General features: G+C 40.1%; 1 protein-coding gene across 2 annotated transcripts; it reads right to left on the bottom strand.

The window, feature by feature from the left end:
• Positions 1-1,811: 1,811 nt before the first annotated feature.
• NUDT4 (nudix hydrolase 4) lies at positions 1,812-23,119 on the bottom strand. Of its 2 annotated transcripts, none has more exons than XM_010599309.2 (5): positions 22,936-23,119; positions 9,543-9,653; positions 8,305-8,349; positions 5,642-5,726; positions 1,812-4,690 (listed from the first exon to the last, which is right to left on the bottom strand). In XM_010599309.2, exons 1-5 carry the CDS (start codon positions 23,032-23,034, stop codon positions 4,488-4,490), a joined length of 543 nt encoding a protein of 180 aa, XP_010597611.2. In that variant the 5' UTR covers positions 23,035-23,119; the 3' UTR covers positions 1,812-4,487. The 2 variants fall into 2 exon arrangements, with proteins under 2 accessions (XP_010597611.2, XP_003405306.2); XM_003405258.3 differs by having other exon boundaries at positions 5,642-5,729; positions 22,936-23,118.
• Between the last annotated feature and the right edge of the window lie 315 nt (positions 23,120-23,434).

Genomic DNA, 23,434 nt, shown 5'->3' on the forward strand with positions numbered 1-23,434 from the left:
ATTTCTCCTCCACTAGAATATAAGTTCCTTGAGGGTGGAAACCTGTTCTATACTGGTTGGCACAAAGCAGATACTAATTGTAAGAAATTTAGAAAACTAAAATGTTGGTTGGAAACTCATTTGTGACAGAATTAACACATACAACCCCATTAAGGGAGTGGCCAATACACAAGAAAATCGTGTGGTTAATGCCTTTTTTTTTCTTACATCATTAGGCTGGCAACAGTTAAGATGGAAAATATTCATCAGGAGAGTACTGGTTAGTTGCCATCAAGTCAGTTCCGCCTCGTGGAGACCCCACGTGTGCCGTGTAGAACTGATCCACAGGGTTTTCAAGTCTGGGACCTTTTGAAAACTGCCTCTGGTTGTGTTTGAATCAACCTGACTAGTAGTCCAGCACTTAGCCATTTGTGCCACCCAGGGACTGCTACTGGCAACCCTTGATGTTAGGTGCTGTGAGTAGATTTTCTACTTATAATAACCCCATGTGACAGAACTGCCCCCATAGGGTTCTCTAGGCTGTATGTAGTCTTCACTGGAGCAGATCACCGGGTCTTTCTCCTGCAATGCGGCTGGGAGAGTTTGAACTGCCAACCTTTCAGTTAGCAGCCAAGCACTTACCTGTTACACCATAAGGACTCTAAGCTTACTTAGTGGTGGGCAATTCCTTAACCCTGTAGTTCCATTAGTAAGGATCAGAAATGGAAGTGTGCACCTTAGCACTAAAAAGAATTATGACCATCAGTGGGAGAACAGTACTTTTACTTGGTGGGTGTATGCCGTCAGGTTGAACGCTTGAACACGGTATAAGCCCGTGGTTGAGGAAGTAATGCATTTAACAGAAAGATTATTTCCTTTAGGTATATAATCCTAAATATATACTTCAAAGTCAGAAGCACATACCTGCCTGTCAAGAGATGAATGGATAAACAAAATGTGGTGTATATATATATACACACACACACACACAATGTACTACTCGGAAGAAATGGTCTTGATAACAGTACAATATGTATGGAGCTTGAACACATTATGCTGAGTGAAATAAGTCAATCACAAAAGGACAAATGCTGTATGACTTCACTTATATAAAAAGACAAGAGGCAAACATACAGAGAGCAAAGTTTATTAGTGGTTACCAAGGGCGGGATGGAGGAGAAGGGGTGGCAGTTACTGCTTACGGAGCACTGAGTTTCAGTTTATGGTGATGGAAAAATTGCATTACAGATAGGGTTGCACAGTTGATTACTGTGCTTTCAATAAGCTGTACAAGAGTATCTGCTGAGGCTGCTTATGTACAACCAAATACCTCATGGGGTTTGGTTCCTTGGTTTGGAGATTTAGGGTCATGGTTTCTTGGGACATTTCAGTTAACTGGCCTAATAACATGTTTAGTGCTTCTGTTCTACCTCCCAGTTCACTGTGTAGTGCCTGGGGTCTTAAAGCTTCCAAGGCCCATCCAAGACACTGGCAATCCAAAATAAAACGGGTCTCTACTCACCTGGAGCAACAGAGGATGAAGGACAGTCAGGAATGAGGAGGGAGTGGAATGTATGGCTAATTGCCTCCATGAACAACTGCCTCCTTTGCCATGAGACCAGAAAAACTGGATGGTGCCCAGCTACTGTTACCGAACTTTTTGATCAAAGACTATTGACGAATCCTGATCAAAAGGGGGAACATGTAGTACAGAATTCCAAATTGTCATGGACTTGACTTTCTGGAGTCATGGTGGCTGGATGAACCCCTGAACCTACTGCTCTGGGATAATGTTTTGCTGTGTATATTATGTTTAAAAACAAAACAAAGACTTTATTTCCATGTTTATTCGATGTTTCCAAATATAAAAAAAGTCAAGATTCTTACACCAATTATCTCAAATGAGACCATGCAAAGCAATTCAAAGTGTATACAACAATCATTCCCCCCCTTCAGTCTTGCTGCTTTATATAATCATGTGATTCACAAAATTGAATGGCATGTGCCTGCTTGAAAAATGTCACCTGTTTACAAAACATGCTGAACAGTTTCTATTTTTTATCTGTAAGACTAATTTACAATAAGTTTTTTGTTTTTTACTTGGAAGGCATGTGAGAATGAATAATTTCGCTGCCCAATTTTATTCAACTACCACACAAAAAGCACAAATGATAGTCCCAACACCGCAAACTTTGGAGGTTTGAGATAGTAGACATTGGTTTCTGTAGTAGATTCAACTGTTTAGCTTGAATACTGTTAACTTTCTCTCTTAATGGTAAAGCAATCCCCTTAGGGCTTTTCCGATAGTTTTGCTGATTGGGTTCTAGAAGAGTAGTGAAGAACCCACTCTGTATGAAATTTAAAGTGACAACTGTAAAGTATTCTGTTGCATTATACAAGCAGAAGACCTCGGCTTTTTCCTAGTTGCATAGACTGAATGACAGCCGTTTGCAAAATGGCACTGAAGAAAATCCTGACTGAGTGGCACTACGTAGTCCAAATGTTTCTGACCAAAGAAAATTATACAACAATATTTATAGGCTAACTTTTAAGAGATGGTTGACATCAATACTGTACATATTTTACATGTCAAATACATAGTTCAAGAGTTTATAAAATAAGATCATGCATTATTACCTCTAAGAATATCATGTACAAGATAAACCCCCCCAAGTACTTGTGACAGCATTTCAGGTGGAAGCAATCTTATATACAAAAACAATCCAGTTTCTCTGCTGTGAAAGTATATAACTTTTAAAGAAATGTAAGAGATTACTAAGGAAAAAATCTTAGTCCATTGAAGATTGATAGAAAGCATCAATTTGTGGGACTTAAAATGTTTCCTTTTTAAAAAACACCCAGAATACATTACCTCTGTACAAAGAAAAATATAAAAATTCTGGATGATCCTATTTCACCACACTACATAATTTAGGATGAAATTATGTCATGGGTTAAAAGTTATGTTCTACTTCACTCATTCCTTTGACAGCATTAATTTGTGAATGAAAGTTTGTGTTTAGTTCAGCTGCATTTATGGCACAAGATCTCATTTTCAAAACTGGCACCAATTTTCCTTAAGTGTAACAGCACTATTTTTTAGCAGCAATTATATTTTCAAAGGGTTAACAATCGGTAGGACAGAATGTTTTAACTATATTTTCTACTTTATACTCACCAGTTATACTATTTACACAAGGCATAATTAAGTCTACATATAGAAACATCTTTCACTCTCCCACACTCATATCTTAACCAAAAGACTTCTTCCACCTCATTTCTGACCTGGCTGGGGAAATGCAGGAGTCTGAGAAAGGTACCCATGTAGTTTAGATGGGATTCTTGATTTTAAGAGTATAAAAGCAATTATAAGACAATTCAGGGTTATGTTACACTGCCCCAAAAGTTAGTTATATGATAAATAGTACCTATCGACAACCTATGAAAGATGACACATTCTAAGGGTGCCCTAATGATATTAGCCTGTAACAGCTGAACTGCAAGAAAGCCATTTTTATTCAACTGTGATGTGACGGTCACTGACTGGGCATTTAAGGTTCAACGCCAATCCTGTAGTTACTGGTAAACGGGGAGGTTCACCTAAAGAGGTGTCACTAAATTTAAAAACTAAAAAATACAATTTTAAAAGCAATTTATGTTGTAGGAAATTTGGCTCTAAGGTATTTTGTACAGAAACTGTTGAAATGGGGAGTTGGCAACTGAACACAGAAATTCCATGAATACAGTTTTCATGATATGATGTATTTTACTACGTGCATTTTGCTAACGATAGTTCCCTAAAAACCACCAACTCCACAGGGTTGTATTTTGTGTTAAACTACTCTTGGGTTATAGGGGAAATAGCTATTAGGTAATTAGGGACATAATACCAGTTACGAAATTGAGACAAATGAGTTGACAAATCCCAGAAAAAAGCAAATTAAATCTTTTGTCAAAATAGTTATTGGACAATACAAAAAGTCTATATGTGGAATTTATAAATTAAAATTATCCTGTGAAAATAAATTTTGAGATGGATGTTAAATTTCTTTAATACCAGGAATTATCATTTTTACCAATTCTTACCACAGAAGGATTTGGTGAATGTATTACTGCTGTGAATGAGAGAACAATTTGGGGGTGGGGTGGGGAATATACCCACCAGTAAGCTGACCTGACAAACCACAGACTGATGTCAAATGGACAAAAACTGGAAAAAAAAAGAAAGAAAGAAAAAAAAAAAACCAAAATAACATGTGGGGGAGGGGGCACAGTTAAGGCATCTTAAAAAAAAAATCCACATGGCTTTGGCTTATTAAAATATTTTACACTATTTTTTAAATTTTATAAAAGAAGATTTGAAAGCATCTGAAAAACATGCAAATTGTTTGAAAACCCTGCATGGCAAATTCAGACAGTTTGCAAGGGTCATTCAGATGTTTGCTGAGGAAAATAAAGCCTCTCTCCCCATGAGACCGCACAGGGTGGCAGAGGTCTCAAGGTTCTCTCTATCTTATACCAGATGGCAACCCAGAGGTCTGTGCAGCAGTTACAAACAAGCCATTATTGTCTGGGAGGGAAGGGACAGTGGAGTTTCCATTGGTTGGGGAACAGCCCAACTTTAGTTTTTCCAGATACTCTGCGTGTACGGGTTTATGACACTGGAGGACTTTGATGGCATCTTCTACCTTGAACCACTCTCTCTTCCTTCCTAGAAAACAGTACGACATTAGTAACTATACAATAGTTAATTTTAGAAAGTAAGGTGTCACCTATTAACAGTACCCCTCTGTCCCCCACAAATAATGGCTTTGTTTAGAAATGGCTTAGACCTCTATGACAGTCCTATTCCCACAGGTAAATAAATAGACAGGGTCAGGCACTTAATAACCTTTCACTGGGAGGGGAGAGAAAACATTTGGACATCAATAATTTCAGGAACTAATTGTATAGAACACTGCCAGGTATTAACTGGAAAATAAAGTGCTATGATTCCACGTTAACAAGTGAAGGGTCAGAAAGAAGTGACATTCAAATGAGAATCGAGAGTCATGAGAGAAGTAAACAGAACTGCCAAAGCAAGAGGTGTTTCTGACTAAAACCACAAGAGCTTGAGGCAGTTTGCTTTAATATCACTATCTCACTACACCAGGGGCAGTCGGTAAGTGTGCATCTGGGTGGAGAGAAGAGCAAACGTAGGACTCAGGAACAGGTAGGAGAAAGCACAGATAGCATAATGTCTTAAGTGTACTCTGAGCTAGGAGCTATACAAGATCCTTCAATTAAAGAGCATGTATATGAAGTCCTGAAATCCAGTTATTTAAAAACAAAAACAAAAACCCCAGTACACTAACTGGACTTAAAGAGTTACTAATAATGAAATACCCATAATTCTCTAACCAAAACCCACATGATTAAGGAGGCCAAGCTACTTAAACACCAAGAGACTTTTCAGGCAACTCATCACAGCCCATCACAATAAAAGATATGTAAATAGGAACTACACGTTGGGGAAGAATTTTGAAGATCATTCAAATGTGGAGATACGTATCATCTTCCTTTCTCCAAAAGAAGGGTAATCAAAAATAAGATGCGCACTGTGATGCAGTTATGTACTATTTGAATTCAGAGAATTCAGGTAGTGAAAGGAAAGGAAACTTACCTATGTTAACAGAATCTTCCCAATCTTCTAATATTTCTGTGACTGTAAGAACATAAACATATGTTCTGTGCTTTCGGTCTTGGTTCTGCTTGAATATAAAAAGAAAAGCATTTTAATCTACAGGAGCTAGCCATGTACGCATTTTCAAGGGCGAAGCAACCAGCGTGCTTTACTGCTCATCAGCATAGTGTATCTGCCAACGCTGTGGCACAGAAGTGAACTTATGCCAAGACAAAACACTTAAAAGTTAAAAAGACAGGAGACTAGAATTGGGGCTTCCTTTGCTACCTAACGGTGAAATTAGCCCCCAATACTAAACTTCTAGCACTTTGTTTGATTTCTGTTCATTTGGCAAGGTATTTTCATAAAGAAAATCTTAGGATTTGAACGGACTCTACACTAAAGGAAGAGCTGCATTCCTGCAGTTTTATCCTAGGTTGTATCCCCTGGGCCTAATCCTGGCAGCCTTTCCAAGCTACAGAAAACTGCTTCCTTCAGGGCTTCTGTAGGGCAAACAGCTGCTGTTTCTTTAGAACATTCCTTCATCGAGATGCAGAACAAACACAGCTCTACTAACATCTTAGACTGGGGAGCATTAGATTGCCCAGGGATTAATGATTGTTTAAAGGGTACCAACTGAATGGTCTGGGATGAGGTCTAAGTATCAGTATTTTTAAAGCGCCCCAGGTGAACTAGGCATAGCAAGGGTTGAAAATACCCGGTTAGTCCACTGCTGGATTATCTTTTCATTCTATATGTTACAAACTCAATTTTTACCCATTTAAAATTGCCACCTCGTCTATAGGTTTAAAACTAAACACAAGTTGGCCTTTGGATGAAAATGAAGGGAACCACGTTTTGTTTTCTATAATCTAAGACCTTCAGCAACGATTGTAAGGATGGCACAGGACCAGGCAGTGTTTCGTTCTGTTGTGCATGAGATTGCTAAGAGTCAGAACCGACTCGACGGCACCTAACAACAAGACCTTCAGACACATGTATTTTCATTGTTTTTAAGAATCCGTTGTCTGATCTCTATGTCTGGTTAATGAATACATTTATTAAGCCATATTCACAAATTCATTAAATTCACTGGTGAATGGCAAGATAATTCTAATTTTCCCTCACATTTTCTAAAGGGAAAGATATACTGACTGATACTTTCTGTTCAGATACTATGAACTTAAATAGCATTTGTCAAGCACTTGATACTATTATTACCTTACCTGTGTTATACAACCATCATTTATAATTTGAGATGTTTTCTTCGAAAGCCTTGTCAGCATATTAAGAAAATGTGCTGATACTTGTTCCATGGCTATTCTGGATTGCAGAAAACCCTCAGTATGTTTTTCAGTTTAACCAGAAGATGGTGCTGTTTAACTGGGTAAGCTAGTACTGAATTTGGAAAAAGGTTGAGTGAGTAAAGACTTTACTCCTAACGGTTATTCTAGTGGGAGTCATCAATTCTACCAAGTTTCATAAAAATTGGGTCTTTTTTTCCTGAATTATTATAAAAAGTTTTAAAAATAAAAATTTATATGGTTCTACCAGAAGGACTGACCCATTAAACCTGCTGCCATCCAGTCAATTCTGATTCATAGAGACCCCAAGTGGCAGAGTAGAACTGCCCCATAGGGTTTTCTAGGCTGTAATCTTTAACGGGAGTGGATCGCTAAGACGCTGGGTTGGTTCAAGCTGCTGACCTTCCAGTTAGCAGCCAAGTGCTTTAACCACTGTGCCACGAGGGCTCCTGTAGGAGGACTGAGCTCACCCTTAAACAGCATCTTGGAAAAAAAAGACAAAAGAAACCAGTAAAAATCACTGCTTCTTGAATGTCGTGTATCTAGGTCTGAATCTTGGATGAAAATATATTTGAAAATAGCTTGGGTCTCATGACCTTACTTCATTTTTTCCCTCTCTTCCATAGAATACCTATCACTTCCAATTCCTTCCCTATAAATTCCACTCTGCCCTCAGTAGTAAGGGGTTATATGGAACAAAATTCTATTATGTTAGCATCTACTCCATGTACATGAGTTTTTTTTTTTTAATCTACAGTCCTTTTAATGATAAAGTCATTGTGCCTATCACCTGATGTTACATGCTGAAGGGAATGGGTAAGATTTTTCCAGACAATCCCCATAAGAGACCTGAGACCTTTAAGTGATGCTAAAGGTACTGTGGAGCCCTAATGGCACAGTGGTTGAGAGCTACGACTACTAATCAAAAGGTCAGTGGTTCAAATCCACCAGCTGCTCCCTGGAAACCCTAAGGGGCAGTTTTACTCTGTCCTCTAAGTTTGTTATGAGTCAGAATAGACTCGATGACAACGGGTTTTGTTTTTAAAGGTAATGCACCTCCTAAAAAGTCTCTCTCTCTCTCTCTATACCTAAACAGTATATGGTGAACTAAGAGATAAATCTTTCTACATTTGCTCCACTGAATTGTCATACGGAAGTATTTACTACCATTATGATGTATGAAATTGTATACAACCAATGGTATATGAAAAAGTTAAGTAGCTTTTACTTACCTCCCTCCTAATTCTTATGACTTACTTGCCTACTGATAAAATCAGGATCCTGACAGATTACCTGGGTGGCTTGGAAGGTGTCATTAACTCTATTATCAGCAAGTTGAGGATTACTTTGGTAACTTACCTCGAATACGCCCAGGAGTCTGCCTAATTTTCCTTTGACTCCAGCCTATTAAAAAAAACAAAACAAAACAAAAAACCGCTAAGTTTTACCTTTTCATAATAACCAAAGTTTATATTCTGGCTATTTAGATTTTTGAGTCTAAATACAACAGGCCCACCCCAAGCTACTATCTTCTTGCTTCTGTGGAGTTTTTCTTAGCTGTGCCAAGATTCACAATGTGTGGCTTGCCATAAAGCATTGCTTAATTTGTTCCACATGTTAACGTCCCATTGATCAGATCTGTCATTTATTTTATAAGAAATGGCAAAGACTGATGGAAATTAGACTTTCTACCAATTTAGGAAAAAATTCATGAATGAAAACAGACTTTCTGTATGAATAGTCTCTCCCTTCATTCCCGCTTCTTAAAGGCCTGTCTTTCTCCTTTCTTCTTTTCCCACGGCTCAGGAGCTTCAACTCTTTCTACATGCTACCCTTCTACTGCAAAATCCTCATACACCTAGCACTGTAATAGAAGGGCTGGAACTTCAGTGTGCATCCCGCTCAAATCCACACTACAGACTAATAGACTGCTACATGCTGCTTCCTCTACTCAGTGTTCTTTGCTCAGGAAGGCACTCATCCTTCAAGACGCTTTGAAACCTTTGGTAGTATACACCACAGTCACTTCTCATTTATACCGTAACCGTTATTCAATAACTTCTGATGGCACTTGATGTACGGTCTGTTGCCTGTGCATAAAAGCATGTTCTGTCCATCACTTACCAACCACAAGAAGATAAGCAGCCCACATATGCTTTTGTGCACAAGTGCCAATTTTAATGAACTTTAAGACAAAACAGGTAAAAAAATAAAAGCGATGTGCTTCTCATTCACTTGAATAAGAACCAATTATACACTTGATTCATGTTTCTGAGCATTCTTGCTCAGTGTAATACTAATCTTACTCTGAAGTAAGGTCATCATGTTACGCAATTCCAGGGGTCTTCCACATTAAATTTTAGCCCATTTTACAAGGTTGAAAAAAAAATCTGTTTAGGAAAAATGCTAGCTATAGTCACATGCTTAAAAACATTACATCAAACAAAAGCGCCCATGTGATCTGTCCATCTTCTTGCCATCTCCTCCATGTTACATAGCAAAATGCCTTGTTTGTAAACATCAGATAGAAGATTTTCCTATAAAATACCAAATTCCGTTTGTGTGAAGGAGAACAAACCACCTACTATTCGTCTCACCTCTTCATAAACCTCCCTCACGGCAGCACCACCAGGCTCCTCCTCGGGCTCCATTCCGCCTCCTGGGACAATCCATTGGTCTGGATACCGACTGCTACTCACCAGCAGCACCTGCAAGAAGACCCAGTGTTACAACCCTTTCAACTCTGGCTTAGCTCTGGCTGTCCAGCCTGAACTGAGAAGCGCTTTGGGGGTATAAACAACAGTCATAAACTCAATCTCATACTTTGCAAGGTTATCTATTCCAGATTAATCTACGTGTGTGTGTTTTGTTACAATTATTAGGGGCACACATTATACCATAAAAGCAACTGATAGCCTTTGTAAGCACTGTTCTGAAATTAGAATGCAGTAACAGCATGATCCCATTACTAAATCATTCCGTGCCTAGTAAACTCATTTAAACTATCAGATTCAATTTAATAAAACTCTCTAATTCTTGGATACTAAGAAAGGATGAAAGCAGAGACTTGGTTTACTACCCCCAGAGTTACATGCACTGAGGTCTGTGGTCACATCAGTTACTGTGAAGTTATGGAATCTTTCATTAGCTATTCTTTGTGATGATAGCCAAGTCACCCTCTCCAAGCCAGTTCCCTCACCTATAACATGATTTAAGACTACTCAGAAGATAACAGACGCTATGGGATAAAGAGTAAAAGAAATGCATATAAAGCCAGTGCTTGGTACAGAGTGAGTGCTTGTTATTATCACATTTATGATTAGGTGAAAAGTGGGTGCTTTCATATTCCAAACCTATGTAAATACGCAAAAGCCACTGAGTTTTGATAACAGGCAGCTGTAATTTATGATCTAGAACAAGAGTTGGCAAACTGTGCGCTACCTGTTTTTGTACAGCCTGTAAGCTAAGATTGATCTTTACATTTCTTAATTTTATGAAATTCAAATTAGTGCCCATAAACAGAATTTTATTAGAATATAGTCAGTCATTCATTTGCTGATTGTCCACAGCTGCTTTTGTGCTACAACAGCAGAACTGAGTAGCTGTGACAGAGACCATATGGCTTAAAACCAAAACTAAACCCACTGCCGTAGAGTCGATTCTGACTCATAGTGACCCTATAGGACACAGTAGGACTGCACCATAGAGCTTCCAAGGAGCGCCTGGTGGATTTGAACTGCCAACCTTTTGGTTAGCAGCCGTAGCACTTAACCACTACACTGCCAGAGTTTCCCCATATGGCTTATAAAGCGTAAAATATGTAGCTGGCCCTTTATAGGCAAAGTCTGTGGACCCCTGATCTAGAACAGCATTAAGTTTGAAGTGTGCAAGCCTTTGTAAAGGAAAAAAAACTCTATGTATCATAGAGGAATATTCTAGAGATTAACTCATCTCTTGAAAACAGGTATTATATATGTATCATAAAAGAAAATTTGTGGGGTAAGTTAGGTTGAAATTCACCAAGGTAAAAATAGGCTATGGTAAGTGACTAAATGATGTTTAGGAAGGTAGTAGGTACCTTAGCCAACTTAGGCAAAAACATTAGCAAAATTATCTTAGCATACTGCCTTCAAGTAAACAATTTTTGAGGATTTTCTCTGACGTGTGTGCCAGCAGTTCTATCTGCCCAGCTCCCTCTCCACTGCTAGAGAGCAATGGCTGGCTCTTACAAGTTCACTGCCAGAACAGGATTCCCCTTCTACTTAAGTCAGCTGCCAGGATCTCAACCTTCCCCTACCAGAAAGCTCCAGGTTAACAGATCTGCTATTCCCACATCCCACCCCCCCACAAAAAAAAACTTTGGGTTGGAATATAAAGGAATAACTAAGCCAGTTGCCATTAACTCAGATTCAGATTCATGGCCAACTACATTGTGTGTCAGAATAGAACTGTGCTCCAAAGGGTTTTCAATGGCTGACTTTTCAGAAGTAGATCCTCTGGCCTTTCTTCCAAGGTGCTTCCAAGGTGCCTCTGGGTAGACGCGAACCTCCAACCTTTTCGTTAACAGTTGTGCACTTTAACTGTTTGCACCACCCAGGGACTCCAAGGGAATATCTACCCAGGCATATAACCCCTTGCCCTCAATTTGATTCCAACTCATAGCAACCCTAGAGGACAGAGTAGAACTGCCCCGTAGGGCTCCCAAGGAGCAGCTGGTGGATTCAAACTGCTACCTTTTGGTTAGCAAGCAGCTGAGCTCTTTAACTACTATGCCACCAGGGCTCCTCCCAGTCAATTTGATAGAAAAGCTGCACACCTTTGCCTACAGACATGCTATCACCTCACAGCAGTGATCAATTAGTGCTTAAGTTCTCTGAGCACTGTTCTCATCATTCTTTATCTGGACATGAGTCTACTGCTTTCCGCCGTCATTATTTTTTCCAGTGAATAACTGGCAGGACAATGGCAAATCCAGAGAAAGCACCGTAAATCAATACAAAGTTGACAAAACCTTAGCTAAAATACCGATGGCTGTCTTTGAGGGTACCAAACAAACAAACAAAAAAAAATAAATCCACTGCCATCAAGTCAGTTCCAACTCCTAGTGATCCTAGAGGACAGAGCAGAATTGCCCCACAGCGTTAGCATCCAACCTCTTATTAAGGGTACCATCAAGTCCATATATAGTGATTTTGGTAAAACAGAATTTAAGATAGGCTTAGGTTCAAGGTTTCTTAAGTATTAGCAAAAAGGACTTAAGCATCAAAATTAGAAACTAAAAAGCCACAGCAGGTAGCTCTAGTAAGTATCAGAAAATATAGATTTGAACTTGAATCTGAAACTGTGCAGATTATAACCACAGCGTGTTTCATTCCTTGATGCACAAAATGATGGGCTAATAAGCTACCTTTCAGTGCTCCAGTTTCCTTATCTGTAAAAATTAAGTACCTTCATAGGATTGTTGAGTGTTAATGAGTAGTAAATGTAAATGCTTTAGACTTAACACTCTTGGCCCTTACTAGCTCTTCTGCTCTCCTACTCAAGGGAGTTACATCATCCTAGCTAAGAATTAGGCTTGTTCCCAAATTATGCCAGCTATACCTGTATTATAATTACTGAGATTTAATGGATGAAATGACGGCAGAACAGAGTATATCAAAAAGACTAACTTGAAAGTTCTGTAAAGATTCATTAAAGGTGGATTATTAAAAACTGCTATGAAATTAAAGTATGGATGAGACTACTGTAGAAGACTGGAAAAAAGAAATGAACCCAGAAAGATTCAGCAAGCACCTCTAAGTTCAACTTTACTTTAAACAACTGTCAATCAGATTTCACCTTTGTATTTTATTAAAAAAAAAAAAAAAAAGCTTACCAAAGGTTTATGGTATTCAAAGGTCTTGGCCCCATATCAAGACTGGCAAACGAACTAAGTTTTTAAGGTAAAATAAAAATGTTTAAGGTACAAAAGCATTACATCTCATGTCAATAGAAGAAGAGTAGTGGCAACTACTGGTCTTTTTTCAGGTCACTAGGTGTAGGATAAGGATAATCTGGTTTCTATGGACTGGATTAAATTCTTAATACATAATTCTATGATCTCTAAGCAACTTCCTTTGATTACCTTGATAACAGGACAGGATGGGTGCAGGTGGCTAGCCACAGGAAAAGTACATCCTCATTTAGTAAACACTGAGTTTCAAAACCATCTACATTCAAAATATTTGCATCCTGAAAAAATGAAATTCAAAGTGTCATATATCTAGTTGAATGACTGTTCCATTCTCAGCTGCCCAAGGTAGTCTTTAAAAGCTAAATTATATAAGGTTAATAATGTTGAAAAATCCATTAATATAGACTGTGTCTGCTTTTCTGAACTAACACTTAAGCTTCAGATTTAAAGCCAAACATTAATCAACAGGACATGATTAACATATGACAAAATTTTTCGTTCAAAAGTCAGTGACATGGAACACCGGCAGGTGTCAACATTTCCCTTTCATAACTATTTTTTAGAAAGTCTAATGGCCTACCCATAACACACTGCTGTTGAGTCAATTTTGAATCATAGCAACCCTATAGGGCAGAGTAGAACTGCCCTGTAGGGTTTCCAAAGCTGTACTCTTTATGGAAGCAGACTGCCACATCTTTCTCCCTCAGGGTAGCTGGTGGGTTTGAACCACCAACCTTTTGGTTAGCAGCCAAGTGCTTAACCATTGCGCCACTAGGGCTCCTCCTAATGACAACAGATCTATATAAATATTGGACAAATTCTGTACAATAATCTAATTTATCAAGCAAAAAATATTAAATTCCATCAAACTATTAACTTGGATGGTATCTTTAAAAAAAAAAAGATCTACTTCAACGAGTAATTAATATCTGTGGTACATAATTGACTGGCATCTAAATTACTAGCTTAAGAAAGGAGACTTGATAATAGCCATCCTTTGATGAGGGTACAGATGTGAAAACCGGACTGTTTCATTAGGTACTTCTCTGCTTATCTCAAGTGACAGACCTGCAGACTGAACTGAGCCCATACATGCCTTCATCTGCCAATAATCCCACAGCCTGTCCTGAACCTTGTTACTTTTGGACTTTTTATGCTTTTAAAAGGCTCTGGAGCTGCAATGTCTAATACAGTAGCTACTAGCATCATGTGGCTGAATTTAAGATTAAGTAAAATTAAAAAAAAATTCAGTTCCTCAGTCCACTAGTCACATTTCAAGTGCTCAATAGCCACATATGGGTATGTATTGGACAAGACTGAATTAGAGCATCTTAAACACACATCCCCAGTTCAGGCTAGGTAAAACATTTAACTGCATTACCACTGTAAAGCTCTTTCCAGAGGAAATCAATCATGAAAACAGGCTAGTAGGAAAGAAGTATCATGTACATGACATTCTAACTACATCCATTCACTTTTGTCTTTACAATCTTTAGTCTCTAGATGGGTAGTGGATAGTCTAACGTCTATTGAACTTACACTGTAATTTAGCATAAACTTTTCAGATTAAGCAGAAGCATTTTCGGGAAATAAATTGTTGGGTTTTGTTCCATATTTACAGGTTTTTTAATATTGAACAAGAACTGTATAGGATGGCAAGATGAATGCAGGTCATAGGCCTTTCCCTCAAAAAGCTTACATTCTTGGAGGTGGGGTGGAAGAATAGAGAAAATCACATGGGCTCAATATTTGTGGCAGAAAATATAGATCCACATAAATCTATATAGACAATAAAACCAAATCCAAACCCATTGCCATTGAGTCAATTCTGACTTATACCGACCCTATAGGACAGAGTAGAACTGCCCCACAGGGTTTCCAAGGAGCAGCTGGTAGATGTGAACTGCTGACCTTTGGGTTAGCAGCCAAGCCCTGAGTCACTGCGCCACCAGGACTCCATATAGACAATACCCAAAACCAAAACAGTTGCTGTCATGTGAATTCTTACTCATAATGACCCTATAGGACAGAGCAGAACTGTCCCACAGGGTTTCCAAGGATCGCCTGGTGGATCCGAACGGCTGTAGCAACCGAGCTTTCAGTCTGTGCCACCAGGGCTCCCATATAAACAACAGGCCTATATAAATTTTGAACAAGTGATTTAACCTAAGCCAAGACATTCCCAAAAGATTAAATTTGGTCACACCATTAACCTCAGTGGTATCTTTCCCAAAAAATTACCATCTTAAATGAGTGATTAATATCCATGGTAGAAATGATGGACATCTAAACTACTAGCTTAAGAAAGAAGACTTTGTAATATACATCCTTTGGTGAGGGTACAGACTTGAAAACCAGACTCTTTCATTAGGTACTTGTCTGCTTATCTCAAGTAGTTCATTCCAGAGTTCAAATGAATGCAAGGCCACACTGGGGTAAGGGGGTGATTAAGAAAGAGAAGAACCAACGGACAGATGACTAGACGACTTCATAGACGACTAGAGAATAGACAGGACTACCGCACAGGTCTGCAAGGGAGGGAGAAATGCATTCACTAGCATGAGCAGAGAAAAAGGCAATTAAAACAGGCCCCACCTCCCCATACTGCAACGAGTTAACAGGTTTTCACTTGATGCCATCTAGTGGGATGGCAAGGCAATCCAGTGATTTAACTGGTACAGGAGAAAAGCAGGGCTTCTAACAGGTTTCATGCTGACAATCTGCATTTCCACCCCAGATACACTTTTAACAAGACCCTCAGGCGATTCTTATGCATAACTTCCTGGGAACTTGTTGGAAACCTAAATCCTCAGCAGGGGTTCCAACCAGAACCTTTGAAGCCCTGGAGAAAAGACTATGGAAGCACATTAATCACCCCAACACCAGACCAATACAGTTAATGAAAAGTTGCTATCACTTTGGAGGATGTTTTATATTTTAAGTAGGCGAAAAAGAAGACAAAATGACTGTTTAGACAGAAAAAAAAAGAGGGTTGAGATAAAGATGAACCCAGAGCATCAATCTCTTTTAAGTATCTTCTAAGCACCTACGTATCCCTCAGCACCCCGCCCACCTGCTCTATTTCAGAAGGTTGTTACAAGAATCAGACAAGACTAAGTATATGACAGCCAATTTTATGTTCACACAGAATTTTGCAGTTTTATAGACATATGACCATTTCTCTTTCTAGAAATGGGTTTCACCAAGTTGAAAAGCCTAGGGTTATGAAAGATCAAAAGATGGATGGCGCGGGGGGAATAGTGTGTTGCACAGCAGCAACACATTATCACTCCAGAACCATGAAGAGACCAACAAGAATTAAAACTGTCTTTCTGATGCAGTTGCTCGGAATTAGCTGAAGATAGAAACTACCTATCTAGATTTTTCTGGACTACTATTACTTAGCATTACTAAAGCAATTCAGCTTTAAGAATACTTTTATAAAAAGCCCTCCAAAAATTATAGTCTATTAATTTGTTTTCCCGAGGCCAAAATCAGTAACAAGTTACACTTTAGCTATTCTGCTAACCAAAACGTTGGCAGTTTGAACCCACCCAGCTGCTCCATGCAAGACCTGGCAATCTGCTCTCGTGAAGATTACAGCCCAGAACACCCTATGCAGCAGTTCTAGTCTGTAACATGGGGTCACTGTGAGTCAAAAATCAACTCAACAGCACCTAAGAACAACATTCATCTAGTTAAGAGTTTTCCAAGCAAGATAAAAAGATTTGATGTAATTAATTGTAGCTTTCCAACATTAAACACTCGGAGACAATACACTTCTCTAACCCTACACATTTAAAGTTTTCCACAAAGACGCCTATTAATTCACTTCTGAGACTGATGAAAAAATGTCCAGTAAAGAACTGAAATTTTATTTTTTACACAATGAACTTGGGATACTAGTACTAAGCAGTGTTTTTTACTAGGTACATACTCACGTTCTCAACTTCATTTTATCTTTTCTACTAAGTCTGTGGGCAAAGTAAAATAATAATCTACACATGTAGAAATCTAAAATCAAGACAGCACAATTCATGGTAAAGGATTTTTTTTGTGAAGTCATTTATGAAATAAACCCAATAACAGCATTTTTCCTGCAGTTCAATCTATTTCAGATAATGGGCAGCCTGCTCCTAAATCCCATCTGCAAACTCTAAAAGACTCTAAATATACAGAACCATGTCACCAAGCATTATTACTCAATACCCACCTCCCCCGAAACTTACTTACAGCCATCTAAATATTTCTGTAACATCTCCAGTCTATTAGGTCTATGATATAGTTAGTATGCTAATCAATGCTCTAAAATTTTTGAAAATTGGTATTACCGAAGTAACAGATGGGTTATGAAAGCTTCATCAGCAAACGATACAACAGCTGACAAATCTATACATGGTCTTCACAAGTTTTAAGTTCCTTTACAACTGCTTTTCTGAGCATCAGTTTTTATACATCCATCAAGAAGACAACTTGTTACATTACTGACCAGATGACAGAAATAAAGGTAGATATTCAACCTTTCAGACAAGCTAAGACTAAAGGAAACATTTGTAAAAAGGATGCTAAATGGGTTACAAAATCAGCCCTAATCACATTCAAACCCCAAAGCCAAAGGTGGTAGAGCAGTGAAAAGTGAAGCCATTTTTTTTAATGGATTCGACCTGACCACCTTCACATAAGCATTCCTCCTCTTAGATTATCAGACTGTACCCCCCCCATATACTGAAAAATTATCTAAATAAAACACCATTCACCACCTGGCATTGTTGAAAACTGACTTCTCACACTTGTTTTTCTCTTTGATTACTAGATGCCTGTTTTAAGCACTTGGGACAGAAATTATTTTGTAGCTTTAAAGAGCAATGTATGATAGCTGTCTACACGGAAGCAGACCTTGCTGAGTGAGTCTAGCTGGATGAAAGCTTGTCTGAATTGGGAACCATCTATAGGTATAGACTACACCCTGTTTCACCCACTGAGTCCCCTTTAATGGGAAGTAAATAGCATGTAAACAAACAAACAAAAATGCTTTTCAAGTTCTAAGTAATGCCATCATGCCTCCAGAGGTTGGGGGTACATGGGATCGTTAATTCCCTATATACCAAATGGCCCCAAATTGCCATTTGTGTTTCAGCTTTCTCCTTTACAAGTCAAAGCCTGGCCTCTGGGAACAGCTAGTCACTAGAGACTGCCACTTCTGTTCCAGAAAAGGAGCAAAGTTATCCAAAGAACCCATCGAGTGATTCCTAAATCTAAGAATGAAGAGATTTATTTTATGAATCTTAGCTATTTAGAAGCTTTTTTTTGGCTTGTCCCTTTTTCATAGTATCAGGAACCAGGACATCACGAACGCTTAGACTAGTTAACGTACCTCTACTATAGTAAACTATGTGCTTCATAGAAATTTGGCCAAAATTAGGCTAGAAGCACATTAAGAATATCCGCTAGGTATAAACAGACATTTTAAAAGGTTATGAAATACACTAATCAGCTACCGCTATTAAGGAAATTAGTGCTATTATTTTGAAGTACAAAGGCACAATTCTATAGGAGAATTAGAGACAATAGTTCATTCTGTACAACGTGTTTAATACAAATGAAATCATAAGGGATTGGCAGAAGTATGTTAGTAATGGTAAATCGAGTTGATCAGGCCTTTTCCCCCAGCGTGTTAATGTTTTGAAGTGATGGAGTAAGTTTTTTCACAATTAGAGAAAGCCTTGACAATACACCAAGATTAAGAAAAAAACATATGCAAGTTCTACAGAAGTGCCTTCCCCTGAAGAAGTGGCCGGTTTAGCAGCCTATAGAAGCCCTTCACTTTCTATAGATTAAAGCATTTGGGAAAGCTGCAGGTGCAGATGAAGAAACTGGTCACATTTCCTTGTTTAAAAGAGGCTGCCTCTGGGTAGTATTTAATTTTGATGAAAATAGTCTCAATGAAAAGTAAGTATCTTTGAGGACTTAAATATTTATGTAAGTATAAACCACAGGGTATAATATCGGGGCTGGGGGGAACACCATACCCACTGCCTTCGAGTTGATTCCGACTCATAGTGACCTATAGGACAGAGTGGAACTGCCCCATACGGTTTCCAAAGAGCAGCTGGTGGATTTGAACTGCTGACCTTTTTGGTTAGCAGCTGAGCACTTAACTACTGCGCTACCTGGGTTCCATAATACTGAAAACGGTTGATTTAACTGAACTAACGTTTATTAGGATTGTTGTTTATTAGAACTCTGGTTTTGAGATTCTACTTTCTCCACCAACTCTTAGTTTTTGTGCATGATTTTCGAGAACTCAAGATTTTTCAGGAATATACATTCTGTCCTGTAGTAGGCCATGTGTAGAAGATGCAGCCAGAAGATGCAGCCGCTGGCTCAGGGAGCTTAAAAGCTAATTAGAGCAACAAGTCCCGTAGAAGAGTAGTGGTCAGTTCTTATGACCAATTATCAATACCTGTCTCTTGCAACTGTGTCTGGATACCACCCACAATAAAGACATTTCTACCTCTCCACTTAGCTGTCTATCCCATTTTGCTGCCAGATAAGGCTCAAGCTTGAATACATCTAAAACCTAAACGTTCCTTATTCTAAACTAAGAGTTCCTTCCTTGCCTATCAACAACTTCTGAGCCCTACATTTAAGGTACTATTTTTCAATTTGTTCTATACTACCCTAAGCTGCTGCCCAACTAGACTACAGCGTACACCAAAATCCCAAGCGACTCCCCAGTCTGGCTCTACCTGTAACGCCTGATCACTGCGTTCCCTCTCATTGAAATCCTACTCCAAGTGGTTCACATTGGATCTTAACCCCAGAGCACCTGCACACTTTAACCTTATGCCTCTACTTCCCTTTGTATCAGTCATCTGTCTAATCTCTCACTATAGAATATGCTCCTTAGGGGCTGACAATTTTCACTGCATCCTTTTTGATCAGCTGCTAACCTAAAGGTTGATGGTTCAAACGCACCCAAAGGCCTGGTGAACTGCTTCCATAAAGACTAAAGCCAAGAAAACCCTATGGAGCAGTTCTACTCTCACCTGGACTTGCCAAGAGTGGGAATAGACTTGATAGTAATGGGTTTCTGTTTAAACTATCACATACTCCAGTATGTCGAACAGAGCCTGTTTCTGGTTACCTGTGTGCAAAGGTATTGTCATCTTTCACCGCAAAAGCACACTACTCCAGCTACTCTATGGCACGATTATTTATGGGCTTGTCTGGAAGCCTAACTGCCAAAACAAAGGGTGGTTGCTCACAGAAATAAATAGCTGGAGAGGCAATGTTACCGAGTGAAACTAGGATTTTGAAACAAAGGCTCAAAAAGATTTGCCAACTTCTGTGACCCTGGGGCAAGTTACTTCTACCACCCAATTTCTTCCTGTATAACTAGTAACATACCTCATAGGGCAAAAAAGATAAAAATGGGAATGTATAAAACCACCCCACCCCAAAAAGGAAAGACTGCTGTTAGAATAACCTTCTTCCCTACAGCGAATCCTTAAGGGCTTACTGTGAATTCCTTCAGTACATGGAGACCAAGATCTGAGCACTGCAGAGCTTTTAGGCGGTCAAAGAACAATTGCCTCTCTATCACATTTTACACTCCATAAACATCCCATTTTAAAAATAAAACATACACTTAGATTTCTCAACCAAGATCTACGTGTTCCTAACTCAGAAGGGGGAAACATTTCTCACCTATTAGCTAGAGAGGTAGGTTTAAGCTGGTTCCATACCCCTTTATTTGGAAGGTGAGTAATGTAATTTCAACGGAATGGAAACAAATTCTTAGCAAAACAGTAAATTAACGAGTAGAGATTATTCTGTAATTGTCCTGTAAACAGAGATGGCTCATTTATCTGCAGCCTCAATGATACATAGGTCCCCAACAGAAGTGAAGATTCTCAAGAGCTAAGCCAGAGTTGCTCCTTACTTCATTTTATCTAATCATTTTATCTCTTGGCCAGACTGGAAGCTACAAAAAACAATGTTCAAGCACAAAGGGAATGCTAAAGTGATTTCTGCAGCTTTCCTTGGACTGTGTTTCACCATATGCACATTATAATCTTGAATTTCCTCCCATGACCCATATTTTTCCCTGGGGACTTTTGTTTTTTTTGAAGCCTGAATTCCAATTTTAAGTTATTTCCAACTCACCACTTTCAGAAAAGCTCCCAAACTGAGCCTCGCAAAATCTCACTCCCTCAACAAATAGTGAGCACCCAGTTGATATGAGCTGGGCCTGGTGCCAAGAGCCCAGCATGAGTCGGAACTGGGCCCTGAATCCTGGCTCTACCACTACTGGTTGTGTCCTTTGGGCACAGTACTTATTCTCTGAGCCTATAAAATGAGAGTAACCAGCACTACCTCACACAGTTATGAGGATTAAATGTAATAAAACACAAAGGTATTCCAAAAATGTCTAGCCCATTGTAAGCACTCAACAAAGAATGATTACACAAAGGTGAAGTCAGACAAGATCCTTGACCTATCTTGATCATTTACGGCTATTACAGTCATAATTTGCTTTGCCCTATTGTGATCCTTCCCTCAGGGGCTTTTTAATCTTTTTTTTTTTTTAAATTGAGGGCACTTAAGGCTTGTTGACTTTGTTACTTTGTAAACAGCAAAAACCCTTCTGGGTTCTAGCTAGCCCAAGTAAACAGAGGCATGGCAAAGACAGACCAAGTTTCTCTGGAAGCGCCTTCAGAATTTACCTTCAACATTTAAAGACCCAGACTGAGCATCAACCAGCACTGAAGGGCTTGGTTTCTTTTCAAAAAAACAAAGGTTTGAAGAGCACCGTTGTAAAGCACTTGATTTCTGTTAGTATCTGAAGGGCACTAAACCACTATAGAGTGTACACTATGTCATACTCGACTGTAACTAGGGGACTAGCAATAAAAAAAAAAAGGAAGCCATTAAATTCCCATCTCCAGCTTCAGCCTGCTATTTTATTGGCTACGGATGATTATGGAAGCTGAACCTTGAATGTTAATTCCTCCTCTGTCCAGTCATTTTAGGGGTGACGATGCTAAATGATTCTGAACAGCTACCAATTGATCATTACTGTCCTAAGCCAATTTAAAACAGTGAGCCATTTTCATATTAAATAAGTGTAAAGAAGTAAAAACTGTTCTCCAGGGAAATCTCAAGGCCCTCACTATCAATCCAACACAGGTAAATTACAGAAGCTGTACTGCTTGCCCTTAGATTAAGAAAGACTGCTCCTTTCCAGTGGTCAAGCCAAACAACAAAGAAAAGATGCCTTGATAAATTCACCCAGTACTAGAAATTGCTGTCTGAAAATGGCAACTTTGCTCATCTTTAGCCCATCTTCTGCATTTGGTGGTTATTCTACATTTTTCTTTTAATTTTTATTGTGCTTTAAGTTACATTTTTCACTAGCCATCTTTTTACAGTCAGAAAACTTTAAACGAGGGGAACGCGTTTTCTTATTAAGGATAATTGCGCCAAGCGCTTGTGAGCTAATGGGTCCAGTTAAACGTGCAACTGCCAGAACTAGTCCGAATGTGTATTTTAAAACACGCAGACTGTTTAGCTATTCTATAAAAATGCCTAGATTTAATCCACAGCCGCAAACTGCAGTAACATGGAAGCGAAACAAGAGAGGCAGAAGGTTTAGGGCTACAACACTCAGGCCGTTTCTAACCCCGTCTGCCAGCACCCGAGGTTTATCTGGCTTTACGCTCAATTCGCATTTAAGATGGTGACGCCCGCTAGGCGCAGGTTACACAGCCTGGGACCGGCCCGGGACCAGGAAACGTCAAGGCCTCCGGCCCTCCCGATCGCCCAGAGAGATGAGGAAGGCTGGGCTGGGCGAGCCCCTTTGTCTCTCTATCAACCCAGAGAAAGGAAGGAAGGAAGGAGGGAGGGAGGGAGGAGGGAGGAGGCTAATCCCTCCCAGCCCTGCAGCCAGACGGAGGGTCGGGCGAGGAGGCGAGCAGACAGCCCGGCCTCCCCCACGCCCCGCGGCGGGCAGGGTGCGCGCCGGCCGCCCTCACCTCGTCCTCCTCCTCGCTCCGGAAGCACAGGCACGCCGCCCGCTTCTTGAAGCCCTCGCGGTCATAGGTCCGCGTCTGGTTCGGCTTGAACTTCATCATAGAGGCGGGCTCTTGCTGTCGCTGCTGCTCCGGCCGCCGCCGCGGGGGCCCGGCCGCCGCCACCCCGCCGAGCAGTGCGGTCGAGGGCGAGTCGGGGCGCAGGGGCGCCGGGCGCGCCGGGTGGCGAGGGGCGGCGCTGGAGGCGGCGAGGCGAGTCTGGGGGCCGGCGACCGCTCCGACACGGTGCAGGCCGCAAGCGCGGGTCACTGGAGCCCGGGTGCCGGGGTGGAAGCGCCGCCTCTGCCCGGGCGTCCGCCGCTCTCCATGGAGCCCGCTGCCGCCGCCGCCGCCAACGCCGCCGGGAAAAGAGCGAGGCTCGAGCCGAGCAGAGACAGTTGCGAGAAGTCACGCCGACAGGGCTGCAGCGCCGCGCCGGCTGAGCACCGCCCCCTCTGGCCGG

The sequence above is a fragment of the Loxodonta africana genome, chromosome 4, assembly GCF_030014295.1.
Source record: "Loxodonta africana isolate mLoxAfr1 chromosome 4, mLoxAfr1.hap2, whole genome shotgun sequence".
In the NCBI taxonomy this organism is placed as follows: domain Eukaryota; kingdom Metazoa; phylum Chordata; class Mammalia; order Proboscidea; family Elephantidae; genus Loxodonta; species Loxodonta africana.